This window comes from Procambarus clarkii, chromosome 74, assembly GCF_040958095.1.
Source record: "Procambarus clarkii isolate CNS0578487 chromosome 74, FALCON_Pclarkii_2.0, whole genome shotgun sequence".
Classification (NCBI taxonomy): Eukaryota; Metazoa; Arthropoda; class Malacostraca; order Decapoda; family Cambaridae; genus Procambarus; species Procambarus clarkii.
In genome coordinates, this window is record NC_091223.1 from 11,326,582 (window position 1) to 11,345,298 (window position 18,717).

An 18,717-nucleotide genomic window follows, 5' to 3' on the forward strand; every position below is an offset into this window, starting at 1 on the left:
CAATAACTGTTGGAGTGCCACAGGGCAGCATCTTGGGACCTCTTCTATTTCTTATATATATCAATGATCTGCCTAATGTCTCTAATATTCTTAAACCTATATTGTTTGCTGATGATACTACCCTCATCTATTCAGACCCCAACCCACATACACTAATGTTGTGAACAATGAATTAAAAAAAGTATACTTATGGATGTCGGCTAACAAACTAACACTAAACATAGAAAAGACCTACTACATCTTATTTGGAAGCAAATCATCGAATGCAATTCAGCTACAGATAGACATTAACATCAGTAATAAAAATGATGGCAAGTTTCTTGGCCTATTCCTAGACCAAGAAAGACTCAACTTCAGCACTCACATTCAACACATAACTAAGAAAGTCTCTAAAACAGTTGGAATACTCTCCAAAATAAGATATTATGTTCCTAACTCTGCTTTCCTCTCACTATATTATGCACTAATCTATCCCTATCTTAATTATGGTATCTGTGCATGGGGGTCTACCACTGCAAACCACCTTAAGCCCATCATCACCCAGCAAAAATCTGCTATCAGAATAACTAACTAACTTTGCTTTCAGACAACACTCAGCTCCCTTGTTTAAATCCCTTTACTTGTTAAATATTAACTCCCCTCACACATTCTCTTGTGTCAACTACATTTACAAAAACCTGTTCTTAAATGCAAACCATGCTCTGAAACTCTCCCTGGACAGATGTAATAGGACCCATTATCATCACACCAGAAATAAATATCTCTTTGATATCCCCAGGGTCAAACTTAATCTGTGTAAACACTCTATGCAAATTAAGGGACCTAGTCTATGGAACTCATTTCCTAGTGAGCTGTCAAACTTTTGCCTTATTTAAAAACTAAACCAAAAAGTACCTAATTTCAACTTCGTAGTTTCCTACACTGAGCTTTAAATTTGCTCTGTATCTAGTGTTACCCAATCTTTATGTACTTAATCCAAACAACTTTATCATTGTGTTCATTGCTGTCTTCTTTTATGTGCTAGCCATATGCTGTATTGTGCCTGCTAAGTTTTGTTAAACTACCATTCAAGCTGTCATTGCAATCATTCTGAGCTACCTATGTGCTTTAATATACCTACAATTTTTTTCTCATCTTTTATTTTTTTTCATGCTATGTAACTGTTATCATTTTTATAAATTTTGCAAGTATTTACCTACTTATAAGTGTCTTAGATTAAGGACCTGCCCGAAACGCTGTGCATACTAGTGGCTTTCCAAGAATGTAATTACTATGCTATGCATCCTCACAATCCCAATGTGCCTTCTTGTATATAAAAAAATAAATAAAATAATAACTAAATAAATATATAATTACAACTTTTATGTTCAAATACCCCAAAATCCCACCCCCTCTCCAAAAAAAACTGTGATTCTTTACAAAGAATTCAGGCGAGATTGTCATTAGGCGGGAGGCACTGGTAAACTGAAGCACGATTGCCATGCCACCACGCTCTAAGTCAGCCATATGCGTATCAACAAACTTCGTTTCACGAGGCAAAGCTTGTTACCCGATTCAAATTTTACGAAGAAATTGGGCTCGTAACCTGAAAAGTTCGTTAATAGGGGCATTCGTAAGCAGAGGTGTTACTGTAATTTGTTTTATATTTCCATGCATTATCATTAGATGTTGTATTCGTTCAAATATTTAAAAAAAAAATATTGAATTGTGCCATCATAGGAGACAGGTCACTCTACTTTATCACCCTTGTTCATATTTATTTTAACTTCTCTTTTTCTGCCATGTGTAATGACCTTTTCATAACCAAGGTAAGGCAACTTGTGTTGAATCATTGTCCATACACTAGAATAATCCTGACCTCTGGTGGTACAACTAAATACTACTGGGTTTCAGGTGAGGTGGTGTGAGATGTCTCCATGCCTCTGGGGTCAATGTCACTCTGGAGGGCCTAATGGATACATCTGTGTATGTGAGCGGGGTTATGGTGGACTCCGCTGCCAAGATCGGGTGTCCCCATGTGATGGTGACCCATGTCAGAGCCGTGGTGCCTGCACTCCTGGTAATCATACCTTTAAGTGCCAATGCCATGCCTGGTGGGAAGGTTAGTGAATAGCCATATCATCCTCTCTACCTCTCATACTACATAATGAAAAGTATTGTCTAATGTTGAAGGTGTGTATTATTGGAGATTTTTGTATTGTTGGTTACAATCAATCCTTAACAGCACAGCTGTTTAAAAGTATTACATAGAGGTGGTGCTGAATAAAAATAATTACAAATCAAATGGGAAAATCATATGTAGCAATTGGAGCACAGGAGGAAATTGCAGATCACAGTTGAAACGGTTTAGGAATTAAAAGGTATTTGAAAAAACAAATTTATCATTAATTACAATGGATTCATGTCAAGAGGTGTCATAGGTTCAATCAGTAAACACTGTGGGGAAATATACTGGTGATTGATTTGATTATTAATTCAAAAAATTGTATTTAATTGTATTCATTACTTACAAGTGGACTGTATTTTATAATTTATTGTCACAAGTAAACTTCACTTCACACATTTTGGGGGGTTTCACATTTTATGCTTACTGTAATTAAATGGTAGCTTTAATTGTTAATGGGTTATATACACTACCTTAGTTAAAGATTTAAATTGGCCTCAGCTGTTTCAGTAGTGTGAGAGCTCATCCTCCAGCATCGGACTTGGTTTGCCACATGTGGTCTGTCTTGGATGTGTGTTAATGGTGACCATGGGTCATGGGATGGTACAGCTCAACTAATTTCTCATGTGATACCTGGTTGATACCTGGTTGATGGGGTTCTGGGAGTTCTTCTACTCCCCAAGCCCGGCCCAAGGCCAGGCTCGACTTGTGAGAGTTTGGTCCACCAGGCTGTTGCTTGGAGTGGCCCGCAGGGCCACGTACCCACCACAGCCTGGCTGATCCGGAACTTCTCTTAGAAAACCGTCCAGTTTTCTCTTGAAGATGTACACGGTTGTTCCGGCAATATTTCTTATAGTCGCTGGGAGGAAGTTGAACAACCGCGGATCTCTGATGTTTATACAGTGCTCTCTGATTGTGCCTATGGCACCTCTGTCTATGGTCACACTGGCCTGTCAAAGTATTACACCATAATATCTGATGACTCCATATATGTACAAGTGTTGTACATGAACTTAAATTGTTATAATAATGAGGCTTACCCCTTGTGGGTGTTGTTGTCCTGTGCCCTAATGATTAATCCTAGACAAAGAAAGGATGAAGGTGGACAACTCGTTCCTTAGGGAGTGGTGGATGTCTTGGATAAGGACACACCTGAGCGTCATACCTCCGGCAGATTACACTGGATTTGAGAATGGACTTTACAGTCTGGTGACCTTGAGGAAGCCAGTACTGTTGTCTCAACGAGGTGAGGGTATCTAGTACCTCACAATATAGGGTACAGTGTCTGTGTACTGTGTAATTACCTAAGTGTAGTTACAGGATGAGAGCTATGCTCGTGGTGTCCCGTCTTCCCAGCACTCTTTGTCATATAACGCTTTGAAACTACTGACGGTCTTGGCCTCCACCACCTTCTCACTTAACTTGTTCCAACCGTCTACCATTCTATTTGCGAAGGTGATATTTCTTATATTTCTTTGGCATCTGTGTTTAGCTAGTTTAGATCTATGACCTCTTGTTCTTGAAGTTCCAGGTCTCAGGAAATCTTCCCTGTCGATTTTATCAATTCCTGTTACTATTTTGTACGTAGTGATCATATCACCTCTTTTTCTTCTGTCTTTTAGTTTTGGCATATTTAATGCTTCTAACCTCTCCTTGTAGCTCTTGCCCCTCAGTTCTGGGAGCCACTTAGTAGCATGTCTTTGCACCTTTTCCAGTTTATTGATGTGCTTCTTAAGATATGGGCACCACACAACTGCTGCATATTCTAGCTTTGGCCTAACAAAAGTCATGAACAATTTCTTTAGTATATTGCCATCCATGTATTTAAAAGCAATTCTGAAGTTAGAAAGCATAGCATAGGCTCCCTGCACAATATTCTTTGTGGTCCTCAGGTGATAGTTGTCTATCGAGAACCACCCCTAGATCTCTTTCTCTATCAAAATTCTTTAAAGATTTCTCACATAATATATAGATTGTGTGGGGTCTATGTTCTCCTATTCCACATTCTATAACATGACATTTATTAACATTAAATTCCATTTGCCAAGTGGTGCTCCATATACTTATTTTGTCCAGGTCTTCTTGAAGGGCATGACAATCCTCTAAATTTCTTATCCTTCCTATTATCTTAGCATCATCAGCAAACATGTTCATATAATTCTGTATACCAACTGATAGATCATTTATGTAGACAATAAACATCACTGGTGCAAGAACTGAACCCTGTGGTACTCCACTTGTGACATTTCTCCATTCCGATACATTGCCTCTGATTACTGCCCTCATTTTTCTATCAGAAGGAAAATTTTTCATCCATGTTAGAAGCTTGCCTGTCACCCCTCCAATATTTTCCAGTTTCCAGAACAACCTCTTATGTGGAACTCTGTCAAAAGCCTTTTTTAGGTCCAGATAGATGCAGTCAACCCAACCATCTCTTTCCTGTAATATCTCTGTGGCTCGATCATAGAAACTGAGTAAATTCGATACACAGGATCTTCCAGATCGAAAACCATACTGTCTGTCTGATATTATATCATTTCTCTCCAGGTGTTCTACCCATTTAGTTTTGATTAGTTTTTCCAATACTTTCACTATTACACTTGTCAATGATACAAGTCTATAATTGAGGGGTCTTCCCTGCTGCCACTTTTGTAGATTGGAACTATGTTAGCCTGTTTCCACACGTCTGCTATGATTCCTGTACACAGGGATGCCTAAAAGATCAGGTGAAGTGGAATGCTGAGCTCAGATGCACATTCTCTCAGAACCCATGGTGAAATGCCATTTGGGCCAGCTGCTTTGTTCTTACTGAGCTCCTTTAGCATATTTTCCACTTCATCTCTAGACACCTCTATCCACTCTATGTTGTTCTCTGGAATTCTTATTGTGTCTGGTTCTCTGAAGATTTCATTTTGTACAAACACACTTTGGAACTTTTCATTTAAGGTTTCACACATTTCCTTTTCATTTTCCGTGAATCTGTTTCCCATTTTCAACCTCTGGATATTATCCTTTACCTGCAATTTGTTGTTTATGAATTTGTAGAATAGGCCCGGTTCTGTTTTACATTTATCCACTATCCCTTTTTCAAAATTTCTTTCTGCCTCTCTCCTTACTGCCGTGTAGTTGTTTTTCGCATCTTTGTATCGCTGGTATGTTTGGGGGTTTGGCCTCTTCCTATACCGATTCCATTTTTGTGTCTTGTGGTCTCTGGCCCTCTCACAATTTCTGTCGAACCAATCCTGTTTTCTGGCCTTGCCTCTCTGTTTTGGTATGAATGTTTGTGTGCCTTCCTCGTATATTTTAAAAAATTTGGCATACATTTCATTTACTTCCCTGCCTGGCAACAATTCTGTCCAATTACACTCATTAAAAAAATTTCAAAGTGCCCCATAGTGACCTCTTCTTAACCCTTACACTGCTCAGGGGTCCTTGGGACATTTACACCCCTGTGCGCAAGAAAAAAAAAATTCAAAATTTTTTTTTCGTCTTCTAAACATGTTAATTTGTGTCCCCTGAGCACGGAAAAAATACAAAAAAAATCGTAGGCGACATATTTTGGGCGCAATTGACCGAGGAAGTCTGGCAAAAAATGGGTGTTGACAGAGCGGTCGTCAGACCCGGTCAGCGTCACCCGCGCTGACAGATGGGAGTTGCCACAAAGATGATATTGCCTAATTGTTTCAATGTTTCTGATTGATTTTTTCTTAGTTTTTTTGCAGTAATATTATTCAATAGTGTGTATTGTAATATATTTATATAATAAAAGTGGTGAATAATCGCTATACTCAAAAGTATGATGTGCATATTAGTGATTCAATTATGTTTATAAAACAATAAACAAATAGTTTTGCTGCTATTACACTCTATACACAGGTTATATATAAGTATCTGCATGTTTTGGTCACCGTACCGAACCACTAAGTTGGTATTGAGAGTCGAAAAGCAGCGAAGAGTTACCGCCACACACCAGCCAGCCACTCGCTGCCACTCCCTCAACACACGCACTAAACTTTCTCCCCCAACAATACCATTTGTGGTGTTATTACACTATATACAGACGTTATATATAAGTATGTATATATTTTGTTCACCACAACTGTACAGCTAAGCTGATATAGTTAGTTCAGGCACTAAGAGTCGTCGCTATACACAGATGGCGGCTGGTGGCTCCCTCACTCTTTCAAGGTCACACGCACTAAACTTTCTCCCCCAACAATACCTTTTGCAGTGTTATTACCCTATATACACATATTATATATAAATATCTACATGTTTTATGCACCGTAACTGTACACCTAAGCTTGTAGTGTGCCCAAAGAGCATAGTGGCCACCCTCTAAACAGCTAGACAAATCGTGCAGACGACGTCACCTCCGTCACCCATATGGCTCCTCCCAGCATAATCCTTTTGCTGTTATTACACTAATACACACATTATATATAAGTATCTACATTTGTGTTCACCATAGAGAACCACTGACCTGGTATGGTGAATGCAAACAATAACAGCTAGCCACACAGTCAGTAAACGATGCTGTCTCCCTCCATCTCTCGGCATCACTCCTCCCACAGCGCTAATTATTACAACAATCCTGCTTATATCACAACCCTGGTTATTTATATCACAGTCATGGGTCATCTGTAATATTGTCATCGCTAAATAATAACAATTATATATTTATTTTGACATTTTTCGGCGATGCTGTGGTCACAAGCTGAACAGCAATGCTGTTCGCTCATGCTGCGTGTGCCAACCTTGGTTGCTCCAACAGTACTGTGGCTCTCACACCAGAGAATATCGCCTACGATTTTTTTGTTAAATGGAGTCTGTTTACAAGAGCCCTAAGGAAGCTAGTGTGAACCCCGTGTAGCCGCAGGCCATTTGAATCATACCTGGCACCCTATGGCGTGTATATATGCCATGTTCACTGTGGTACATGTTACACATGGTGTATATATATGCCATTCGCAGTTTAAGGGTTAAACATCATGTTATTTTCTGTTGCCCATTCGAAAACTTTATTAATATCTGCTTGAAGTTTTTCATTATTATGTGCAATGTTAGTGCAACTGGTCTATAATTCTTTGCCAATGCTTTGCTCCCTCCCTTGTGTAGAGGGGCTATGTCTGCTACTTTAAGTGCATCTGGTATCTCCCCTGTGTCCAAACTCTTCCTCCACACTATACCGAGTGCCTGTGCTACTGGCACTTTGCATTTCTTTATAAATATTGAATTCCATGAATCTGGACCCGGAGCTGAGTGCATGGGCATGTTTTCAATTTCTCTTTCAAAGTCTAGTACGCTCGTGTTGATATCAGTTATATTTACAGGGGTTTGGATATCCCGCATAAAGAAATTGTCTAGATCTTCCACTTTCATGTTTATTGGAGTGCTGAATATGTCCTCATACTGCTTTTTTAGGATTTCACTAATTTCTTTATCATCCTCTGTGTAAGAACCTTCACTTGTATGAATAGGTCCAATACTGGCACTGGTAGTCCCAAAGAACTCCGTACACATGACTGATGCCAAAGTTTGACATTAGCATATCAGCCTGGATAGCCCTGGGGAGCCTCCGGGTCACTCCCAAAAAATGGTGTTTCATTACATTCAACGCTGATTTTTTGGGAGTTATGTCGCTCTGTTCGGTCTTCAGTTGCAATTTTTTACCAGGTTGTGTTTGTTTTGTTATGCCTACTTTTCTGGGTTACTTAACCCCAGTCAATGGCAGACACGGAATCCTCCCAAACACATGGGGGTTTCCATAAGCCATTAGTCCCCGTGCCTCTCTGAGAGTGGGGGGGGGGGTCAGGTTCTGGCTCATGGTCCCCGTTAGGCAGAACTCCAATTGACAGATGCCCCAGACTAATATAGTGTGTATCAATCTGATAGCTCCAAGGAGCCCCTGGAGCTCAAGAAATGGGGTTTCATTACATTCAACGCTGGTTTTTTAATTAATTAGTTAATATTAGTTTATTTTTGTTAAGCTTGTTTCTTAAAATTAAGTTTTGAAGATAGGAGTTAAATTCAACTACATCAGTGTTAGGAATTCTATAGACTGCTTTCAAAGTTAAGCTGGTGTTCAAGCCCTTCATTTTGAACTGGGAAAATGGTTAGATCTAACCAGAGAGTGACAGTAAGATGGAGGAGTGCATTTTTGACAGCTCTTGTGAAAGACTGTGCAGTGTTGGTCTAAGGGTTTGCCCCTTGAAATAGGCATAGCAGAGGGCAACTACAATACTTGCCATTACAGGCAAGTAGGGGTTCATGAACCCTACAGAGTTGCCCCAAAGTACTAACCACAAATTCAGGGGTCTGTAATATGCTTTGACCAGATTTGACATATACTTTCCTAAGGAGGAGTAATCCTCATATGGACATTTACAGGAGAACGCTGTGAACACAGAATGCTGAGGATCCCATTCAAGCCACTCTCAGAAAGGATGTTTGAGGAGCCCTTCTGGCTTGGCCTTATGACTGTGGCTATTGTCATGGGCTGCATTGGCATCATCTTTTGCATTAAAAAACACTTTGCTGAAAAGATTGAGAAGTTCTTCGCTGAAGAGATTGAGAGGAGCAAATATGGTAAGTCACAATGCTGCCTGTTGCATGTTTAATTTAGAAGTAGGAGTATAAACATTACTAATTTAATGCAATATGTATTAAATATCACATTTAAAAAATCTAATAATAAATTAAAAAATTTTGAATTTAGTTGAAATCAAACATTAAAAACTTTAAATAATCACAAGAAGGAGAGCATTGCAGTGTTGGAAGGTAAAGAGGTTAGACAGAGGTGCAGTAATGTTGTATACAGTATTATTAACCAGTGTACGTCATTAACCAGTGTATGCCATTAACCTGTGTATGCCATTAACTGGTGTATGCAATTAACCAATGTATACCAGTAACAGCTAATTTTTATACCTCCATCGATATTTACAAAATTTATTTTTTATGTTCATTAATCTTTCATATTGTAGCTGTAATATAACTAATCACCAATACAGTTTTTTTAGGTAAGAATATTTGGGTAGTTTGTGTCAATGAACAGTAAATATTATAGTCACAGTTTTGTAATGAACACAGAAATGTCTGCTATAATTTTAGTTATTATAATGATACAATCTGTTTTGAGTGAGCTGCATCAGAAGTCATCTTATTACAATAATTTTCAGGTGATATAATCTTGTTTCAATTAGTGAAGTGAAGTAAATGTAAATATGTGAACTTTAATAATTTTATTATTTTTCTTAACCGAAGTCACTGTAAAGTTGTGTAACTACTAAATTAAAACAAGCAATGTACAGTATAATTGTATGAACATTTTGCTGGAAGAAAACATTTATTTCTGGAAAGAACCCCCCCCCCCCCCAGTGGCTCGCTAATGTTATCTTACTGAGATTGCTACATAATAAAGGGTCAAATCAGTCATGGAAGCTCTGTTTAGCCTACTAGGGACACTATAGCCAGAACCTGGCCCCCTCAGAGGCACAGGGAGTGAGTGACAGCATTCCACCACACAACAGGCCTCCAGAAAGTCAGCACAGCTTATAGCTAAGTCTCAAAACCACCAAACAACTATGCAACCAATTAACACATAACAAGGGATTCATTCAAACTAGCTTGCAACTTGTTATTATTGATTGCCACCACTGTGTGGCCCAGCTTCAGTCTTCGGTTGCCTCAGTATCTCGGTTCTCTTGGTGATGCCCTACTTGTCAGTACAGCTTGTAGTACTACTAGTCTGTCAGATTGCATGCAAGCCTTGTTGCTTCAAAATGAAGTGCAGGCCATTCTTGGACTTTGTCCTGCAGGGGCCATTTGCTTTGTTCATGGTTTCTTTTCTTGGTATAGGCTTTACGTGCATGTTTCCATTCCAGCTTTTTGTATGGGCATGGCTCTCTTGGCATTTTGAGATGCATGCACTCAGGGTTTTCTTCTGTGTACCCGCTAATGCTACCTTTCCATAATCAGAGTTCCCTTCTCTGGTGTGTTTGGGGGGTTTGCCCCCTAGAGGTCTGACCACCAGGGTGGGGCACCTTACCTTGTGCTCCTCAAGGATTTTTTATTCCTCTGTTTGGGCTGTTGGCTAGAGGCATTTGTTAATTGTGTTAGGGTGCACTGGGGCTTGTGCGCTTGTTTACATGGCCTGCCATGGTTGCCACTCATAGCCCAGTGGTTTTGGCTGTGATTGGGGGTATGCTCTTTCAGTGAGTGGCCCTAGTGCCTTGGGTGTCAGTTTTGTTACTGTCTTTCAGGCCCTGGGAATTCCCTGTGGATCTCTAAAGTGGTCAGTATAGCTTGGCCCACTGAGCTTGCTTATGCTGTGTGCGAGACTGAATTGTGTTCATTGTCTTTCCTACAGGATGACTATTATTCTTTGTCCCCATCTTGCTGCCTGTTGGGTCGGTGACATCTATGACCCTAAGTCTTGTGAGGTGTTGATGATCTCCACCTGGGAGATCATCAATGTTCTCCACCTCCTGGCTGGCTGTACCTCCTGCAGAGTGAGAGGCTGGGATGGGTTGGGTTGAACTAGGTTAGGTAGCTTGACGTTGTGGGTGAAGTATAATTATATGTTAGTTAAAATAATGTTAAAAACACAGTCGCCCATAGTTATAAGTCAATATTCAAATCATCAAAAATAAACACCAAAACCCTTAGCATAAAAGGGCTAATTTGGTGCCTCCTATTCCTTTCCCTGTGGATTTGGTTCACCTGCCTTCTGGTCTTCATCTGGTTCCGGCTCCGAAACATCGAAGGGTTTCGGAGTCGTCAGGGTTTAGCTCGAGGTGTAGCTCAACCTCCTCCAGGGGGTGAACCCACCCACATCAACGGGTGCACTTACCTTCACAACTGCCCCTTACCCTGAGCCTTCTCCTTGGGAGGATGATTTCCTGTCTCGTGTATTGGGTGAGGATTTTGGCTCCGCCCCAAAACCTTTGTGGCAGACTTTCAGGGTTGAGGAGGAGCCTGAGGAGTGCCCTTATTTATTTATTTATTTATTTATTTTATTTATTTATTTATTTATTTATTTATTTATATACATGAAGGTACATTGGGTTTGAGAGTACAGAGACTTGAAGTTTGACATTCTTGTAAAGCCACTAGCATGCATAGCATTTCGGGCAGATCCTTAACTACCGTGCTGTGCCGAGTTTATTGTGAAATTCTCCCTGTGCGCATGAAATAAAGTGTTCCCAGAAAATTCTTTTTTCTTCGTAAAATGATAAATTCCCTTCCCTGAACATGTCTATGTAAAAATAAATACCAAATTCCACTTACTTTGGTTGAGGGATGTGGATAAGGTGTGCTGTGACGTCATCAGGGCCTGGTCGCCCGTGCGTGACTCGCCCAGACATGGTCGCGCAGGCCATTCAAGCACCGGATGTTGCCACAAATATATTTTCAATTATTTGTTCTATGTATTTCCAATGCGGTTTTATTTGTTTTTTTATCGTATATGATGCATATTGGTGTCTTTACAATATGTATACAGTAGAATGTTCATAATGTTCCATGGAACTGTGATACATGTGCCAGTAATGTGTGCACAATAAATGTTTACTGTTAATGTTACTGTTGTATTTATGTTACTGTTACTGTTCTATTACTTGTTAAAAATTCACTAAAATTACAATATGTAGTTTCACACACTATTTACACAGTAACACACTGTATTACACACTCAGTACTTCGGAAGTGAGTAATAATCAACGAAGTAGTCCATGGTACACAGCACGACTTCGCTCTCGTCGCACCAGGTACAGATAGATTTTCGCTTCTCGTTTCTTCATTCTGTGTGCTTGCAAATAATGCACTCACGTACACCCTTGGCATTAGTACTTGTAGCTGGTATGTAGCCAAGCTTGTAAAATGAAAGGTAGTCTTGAAAAGATTATAGGAAAAGATCAATTTGTAAGGTAGTCGTGAAAAGATCGCTTTGTAAGGTCCCGCACAGGAAGAGATTGTCAGGCTCAAAGAGTGTTCATCAGTCAAGAAGAGATTCAGCTATTCTTGAAAATATCTATGGAAAACACCAACATGGAAGCTGCTAACACTGTTTATCTATGGTATTTGTATCAGATGCATCATCACTGAACGCAGAAAACGATTCATCTATGTATCATCTAAATAAATTGGAGATAGCATAGCATAGGTGAGCAAGGATGGTGCTCAGAGCTACAATTGGATATGCTCGCTATATTGTCCTCATAGGTGCTGTATTACTTGCATCCGACCTTTGTGTTAGGTCATTATTGTGCCTAGCTTCACTAATATTATGACCCTTATGTTCTTCAAACAATAAGTAATAATAAATAAATAAATGTTTATTTAGGTAAGGTACATACATACAAGAGATTTTACAAAGATTGATGGAATTATAGATAGAGCTAGTACATACAATGCCTAAAGCCACTATTACGCAAAGCGCTTCGGGCATGAAAAACATTAATGACTAAATCTTAATACTAATTGAGTATAAAGAATAAAATGTGTTGAGAACAAATAAAGAGATAAAAAAGGGGGGAAACATGGCTGAAAAAGCAGCACAAATACAATTAGCTCGACAAACGGCGTTGTTAAAAAAAACAGACATGGATTAACAATAGAGGGGTAAGGTAGGTTACAGGGATATTATTAGGTAGTGCTTCGTTTTTATCTTAAACTGGTTGAGAGAGGTACAGTCTTTAACATGGTTGGGAAGGTCATTCCACATTCTGGGTCCCTTGATTTGTAGAGCATTTCTAGTTTGGTTAAGTCGTACTCTAGGAATATCAAAACTGCATTTATTTCTGGTGTGGTGCTCATGGGTTCTGTTACAACCTTCAATGAAGCTTTTGAGGTCAGGATTGGCATTACAGTTCAGCATTTTATATATGTATAATACACATAAGAGAATGTGCAGTGACTTAATATCTAACATATTCAGAGATTTGAGTAGGGGTACCGAGTGATGTCTGGGGCCAGAGTGGGATATTGTATCTATTGTATATTGTACATAGGATATTGTATATACAAAGTTTGAATTTGACCAACAGAGCGTTATCTTTCAACACCGCGTTAGACAAGTGTTTGGGAACCAGAGGCGCGTGCGCCACCCATGGTTGTTCACTCAGTACTAACCCAGCCAGCAGCCCTAGGGCATTCTGGGAATTTTTTCCAGATGGCTGCCTCTCACTGGAGGTCCTAAGAGTCCATTTCGTACATAACCAACCTTGCACACATTAAGAATGGGTACGAAAAAATAGAAAATGGATTGTAAAACAGTATAAAAAAATTGTATAAGAAATTTGACAAAAAAAAAGTAGGTACATTAACCTTTGTGTTGCTAAGGGCTAATTAGCCTTTGTCACCTACAGGTGCATAACACCCCCCCCCCCCCAAAAAAAAACTTTTTCTTCCTAACCTGTTAAGTTTTGTTCTCTGACCACGTGATAAATAAAAAAATATTTAATTGTACTTACCAATTGAGCCGACAATATGGGCAATGACGTCACAACTTCCATGTTCGCTCCTGTACGGTGCGTCCAAGAGGTATCGCGTGCGGTCTTCAAGCAGCCATAGTTGCCACGAATTTATTTTCACGGCATTATTTACAGTGTCTAGGCATATTTTATCACTAATATTATTCACTAATTGCATACAGAGATCACAATAGCATGATCCATCAAATGAACAATCCACAAGGGCCGTGACGAGGACTCGAACCTACGTCCAGGAGCATCCCAGATGCTGCCTTAATCAACTGAGCTACAACATGGTCAAAAGAGTTGAAACCGAAGTTCTACTGAACTTACTGGATCCTGCAGCCTCTCCAAGGCACAAACTAGGGTTTTACACAGCTCCCCAATGCACTCGAGTTATGTCAATAGGCCATTCTCCCTCTTCGCCCTGGCCATTCAAATCTTGCGCGGTACTCCAACATGTCATATGACGTGATGCGCAATTGATTGCAAGTTACTCAACACATCATATGACGTGATGCGTAGTTTAACTACTTAACTGCGCCAACCAAGTATTCTTGGTCAGCGGGAAACTGCGCCAACTGAGAAAACTCTTTTTGATTTTTCGGTACCCATTCTAAATGTGTACGAGGTTGGTTGTGTACGAAATGGACTCTTAGGACCTCCAGTGAGCGGCAGCCATCTTGGAAAAAATTCCCAGAATGCCCTATGGCTGCTGGCTGGGTTAGTACTGAATGGGCAATCATAGGTGGCGCAAGCGCCTCTGGCTCCCAAACACCTGTCTGGTGCAGAGTTGAAAGAAAACACTCTGTCGGTGAACTTCAAACCTTATTGTTTGAAGAACATAAGGGTCATAATATTGGTGAAGCTAGGCGCAATAAGGACCTAACACAAAGGTCGGATGCAAGTGATACAGCACCTATGAGGACGATACAGTGAGCGTATCCAGTTGTAGCTCTGAGCGTCACCCTTGCAATCCTATGCTATCTCCAATTTATTTTGATGATACATAAATGAATCGTTTTCTGCATTCAGTGATGATGCATCTGATACAAGTAGCATAGATGAACAGTGTTAGCAGCTTCCATGGTGGTGTTTTCCCATAGATATTTTCAAGAATATCTGAATCTCTTCCTAACTGACGTACACTCTTTCAGGCAAGCTGAATCTCTTACTGTGTGGGACCATACAAAGCGATCTTTTCAAGACTACCTTACAAATTGATCTTTTCCTATGATCTTTTCAATACTACCTTTATGCTTTACAAGCTTGGCTACATACAACCTACAAGTTATAAAGTCAAGGGTGTACGGGACTGGGTTATTTGCAAGCACACATAATGAAGAAACAGGTAGCAAAAATTTATCTGTACCTGGTGCAATGAGAGCGAAGTCGCGCTATGCACCATGGACTGCTTCGTTGATTATTACTCACTTCCGAAGTACTGAGTGTGTAATACAGTGCCCCTGGAAAGTGTCCCTGGATCACAAGACATCTATTATCATGTCTATACATCCAGGTGTTGTGGAGTATCAGGCTTATTACTTCAGGGTTCTTCCCTTTGGTTTGAACCTAGCTTCCTGCATGTTTAGCAGACTAGCGAGGGTCGTTGTGACCTAGCTGCATTTGTTAGTGGGGGGGGGGGGGGTTTGTTTGTTGCCCTACCTTGATGACTGGCAGTGTGGGCCCCAAATCAGTCCATCTGTCAGCTGGGCAGGTATCTAATTCTTCCCTAGCTCACGGGGTTCAAGTTCCTGGTGAATTAAAGGAAGTCCCAGGTTTCTGTCCCAGATTTGAACTTGTCTGGGCCTTGCTTGGGTCTCTCAATCGGTGTCTCTTTCCCTGCATTCAGCAGCTTTGCTCTGTCTACATCTTCATTTGGATAACTCGTTGGTTGATTGATAGATTGTGTGGGAGTCCAAACTTTGTCTGCATTGTCTTTCTTCTTGCTATGGTTTGGCTTGAGGCATTGTACCAGTTTCTGCCCGTTTCACTGCATCTATAAATAGCGAGTTCAGGACCCACCCGCCCTTCATCAGTTCTTGCTTTGCCAGCAAGAATTTTGGTTCCATGGTACCAGCTTTCCATCACTCGAGATGTTCATGGAAGCCTCGTCTCTGGGTTGGGGCTTCATGACCAGAGCTCACCAGGCCACCCAGGAGTGGTGGTCAAGTCCATTCTTCAGGCATGCACCATGCTGTGGTGTGGCAGGCCCTGAGGAATATTAAACTTTTTCTAGACTCAGTGCTCCAGCTTCACTCTGTTACATGGTGGTTCGTTGCCTTAACTGGGGTAGGCCACCTCGGTCTTTTCCTACAGAGCTGGACCCTTTGGGTGGCTCGGCTTCTGACTTCTTAGGGTTTGGTTCTGTGTGGTTCATGTGGGAGGTTTGTCAAATATTCCCCATGGAGTAGACTGGCCATGATGTGTCCTTCCACTGGCTTTGCGAGACATTCATTTGCAATGAGTTGCCACGCATTGGCGTGGAACCGGCATTTTCCTTCCATATGGCTGCATTTCCTGATCTCATGGCTCTCATGATGGATTGCTTTCGTCTGGACTAATTGAAGTGAAAGTCATTTACTTGTTTTTTCCAACTCGGTTGTTGATCTGGGTGTTGTCCAGTCTGGAGTTGTACTCTTGGGGGAGGGGGGGAGGGGGTTGCTCTTTCTTGCTGGCCCTGCCTTGGTTTCTGGCACTTCATGCCCAGTGTCTGAACCTGTGCATTTTTCCTTGGCTATGCCTCTAACAGCCGATCAGTTTGGCAATGTTCCATGCTGGTTCAAACTTTTCCTCTGCTTTATGCATCTGATGGCTAGCAGGTGGCTGGTTTGTTGGTGTCCCACCTGCATCTTTCTTCACAGTGGCAGTATGAGGGTGCCTGGCACTCATTTCACCTCCACTTGTTTCTTCGTCTTTCCTCAATCTCCATTTGGTCTGTCCTTCCCTTCCTGTTCATTTTTTTTTTTTTTTTTTTTTTTTGTTTTTTTGAGATATATACAAGAGTTGTTACATTCTTGTACAGCCACTATTACGCGTAGCGTTTCGGGCAGGTCCCTGGAATACGATCCCCTGCCGCGAAGAATCGTTTTTTCATCCAAGTACACATTTTACTGTTGTGTTAAACAGAAGCTACAGTTAAGGAATTGCGCCCAGTAAATCCTCCCCAGCCAGGATACGAACCCATGACATAGCGCTCACGGAACGCCAGGCGAGTGTCTTACCACTACACCACGGAGACTATTGTTTCTCGATTGGCATCTCGTATGAAATTGTTGTCTCTTATGTTTGCCATTGGTGTAGTGCTATTGCTTGCATTCAATGTTGATGCCTCCATGTCACTGTTTTGCAAATTGTCTCTTGCATTTGTGCACCTTCAACCTGCTCCTGCTCCTCTTGAGCCATCCTAGTTTATTGACAGGGTTTCGGTTTTCTCTCCTCACCTTGAATTGTGGTTTTCCTTTGGCTTGTGATGTTTTTCTTAACCCTTAAACTGCGCAACACATCATATGAACTGTTTAGTAACTTGTGCAAAAGTGCGCAACACGTCATATGACGTGATGGAGTACCACGCAAGATTTAAATGGCCAGCAGGGTAGGGGGGACTCCCCATACATTGCCCAGAGGCTATAGTAAACAGCCACCATTTTGAAAAAAATCCTGCTCTTGCCTCCAATGCGTGGGAGGCCTCAGTTACCCAGCAGTCACCATGGCGAGCGCACGGCCAAACTCCTCCTGGGCACGCACCACTTAATCACTTACTCAAGAGCAAATAACTAGTGAATTATTTTCTGATGGTGAGGAAAGTGATTTTGATGACTCTGGCATTGATAAGGACTACACACAAATGACCAATGATAGCACAAACAGTGAATTTGAGATACAGCCTGCTCCCATGGCGAGGCCTATACGCTCACCAGTGCCGCCTCGTCCAGTGTCTACTCCAATTCACCCACGACCACATAGTTCTTGTACTTATTTAGAGTATGATGATATTTTGAGCGATGAGTCAGAGGAAGGCGACTCTTTTTCTAGTTTTAGTGAAGTGGATTCAGAGCATAGTATTACTACGCCTGTCGCTAGTGCAAGTAGTATCCATACTTTGCGTAGACGGGCTTCAGCTCCTGGTCCACGGTGTGCAACGATTCCTCGCCGTGGTGCCGCTGTTTCGTCTCGCAGGACTCTAGGTGTACTTGTGTGGAGTGATGGTGACGATTTTATTCCTCCAATTCCTGCCTTTGACAATAAAAACATTGGGATTACAGACCTTTTCTCTGATACTGGTGAGGACATGTGTGAAATTGATTATTTTACAGCATTTTATGATGTACCACTCATGGAATATATTGTACACCAAACGAACCTTTATGCAGCTCATCTCATTGGAAAAGAGAACAAAATTTTCACAATTGAAACGTTTGAAAAACACTACTGTAGGTGAAATGTATGTATTTTTGGCACTATGTATGTTAATGAAACATTGGGTAAAACACGCTATCTCAGATTATTGGAGCAAAGAGCAGACTGTTCCAACACCTTTGTTTGGGAAATATATGTCCTGAGACAGATTTCAGATACTCCTCAGGTGTCTATATTTTGCAAGTATTGAAGACCGGATACAGGATGATAGGCTTTGGAAAGTCAGGCACATTATGAATGACGTGATTTTAAAGTACAGAGATCTCTACGTACCAGCACAGAAGCTGGTGATTGACGAATCCCTTGTGCATTTCAAAGGACGTGTTGGGCTCGGGCAGTATATTCCCTCCAAACACAACAGATTTGAATTGAAATTCTTTGTTCTTTGTGACTGTGAAACAGGATACATGTTACACATGATTTTGTATTCTGCTAGTGATGTAGACATTTCCGGTAATGACCAACATGGTTTCTCAGGTAGTGTAGTGAAGTCACTGATGGCACCATGGATGAACAAGGGCCACATTTTATACACGGATAACTACTATACAAGTCCCTTGCTAGCTAGGTTCTCGATTGAAAATAGAACTGGATTGGTTGGCACAGTAAAGCCAAGAAGGGAAATGCCAGTGTTTGACAGTAATCTTGAAGTTGGTGACT

At 40.9% G+C, this 18,717-nt stretch overlaps 1 protein-coding gene across 13 annotated transcripts in view; it reads left to right on the forward strand.

Moving 5' to 3' along the window:
* LOC123767372 (uncharacterized) overlaps nucleotides 1-18,717 on the forward strand; it is a 648,238-nt gene that overhangs the window by 424,127 nt on the left and 205,394 nt on the right. For all 13 annotated transcript variants that reach the window (XR_011224571.1, XR_011224570.1, XR_011224572.1 and 10 more), the window contains 2 exons: nucleotides 1,894-2,101; nucleotides 8,555-8,752. Coding sequence is in view for 10 of the 13 variants with exons in the window: in XM_069312920.1 (XP_069169021.1) it covers nucleotides 1,894-2,101; nucleotides 8,555-8,752 (406 nt within the window). In the remaining 3 variants the exon portion in view is untranslated. The remainder of the gene's footprint in view (nucleotides 1-1,893; nucleotides 2,102-8,554; nucleotides 8,753-18,717) is intronic.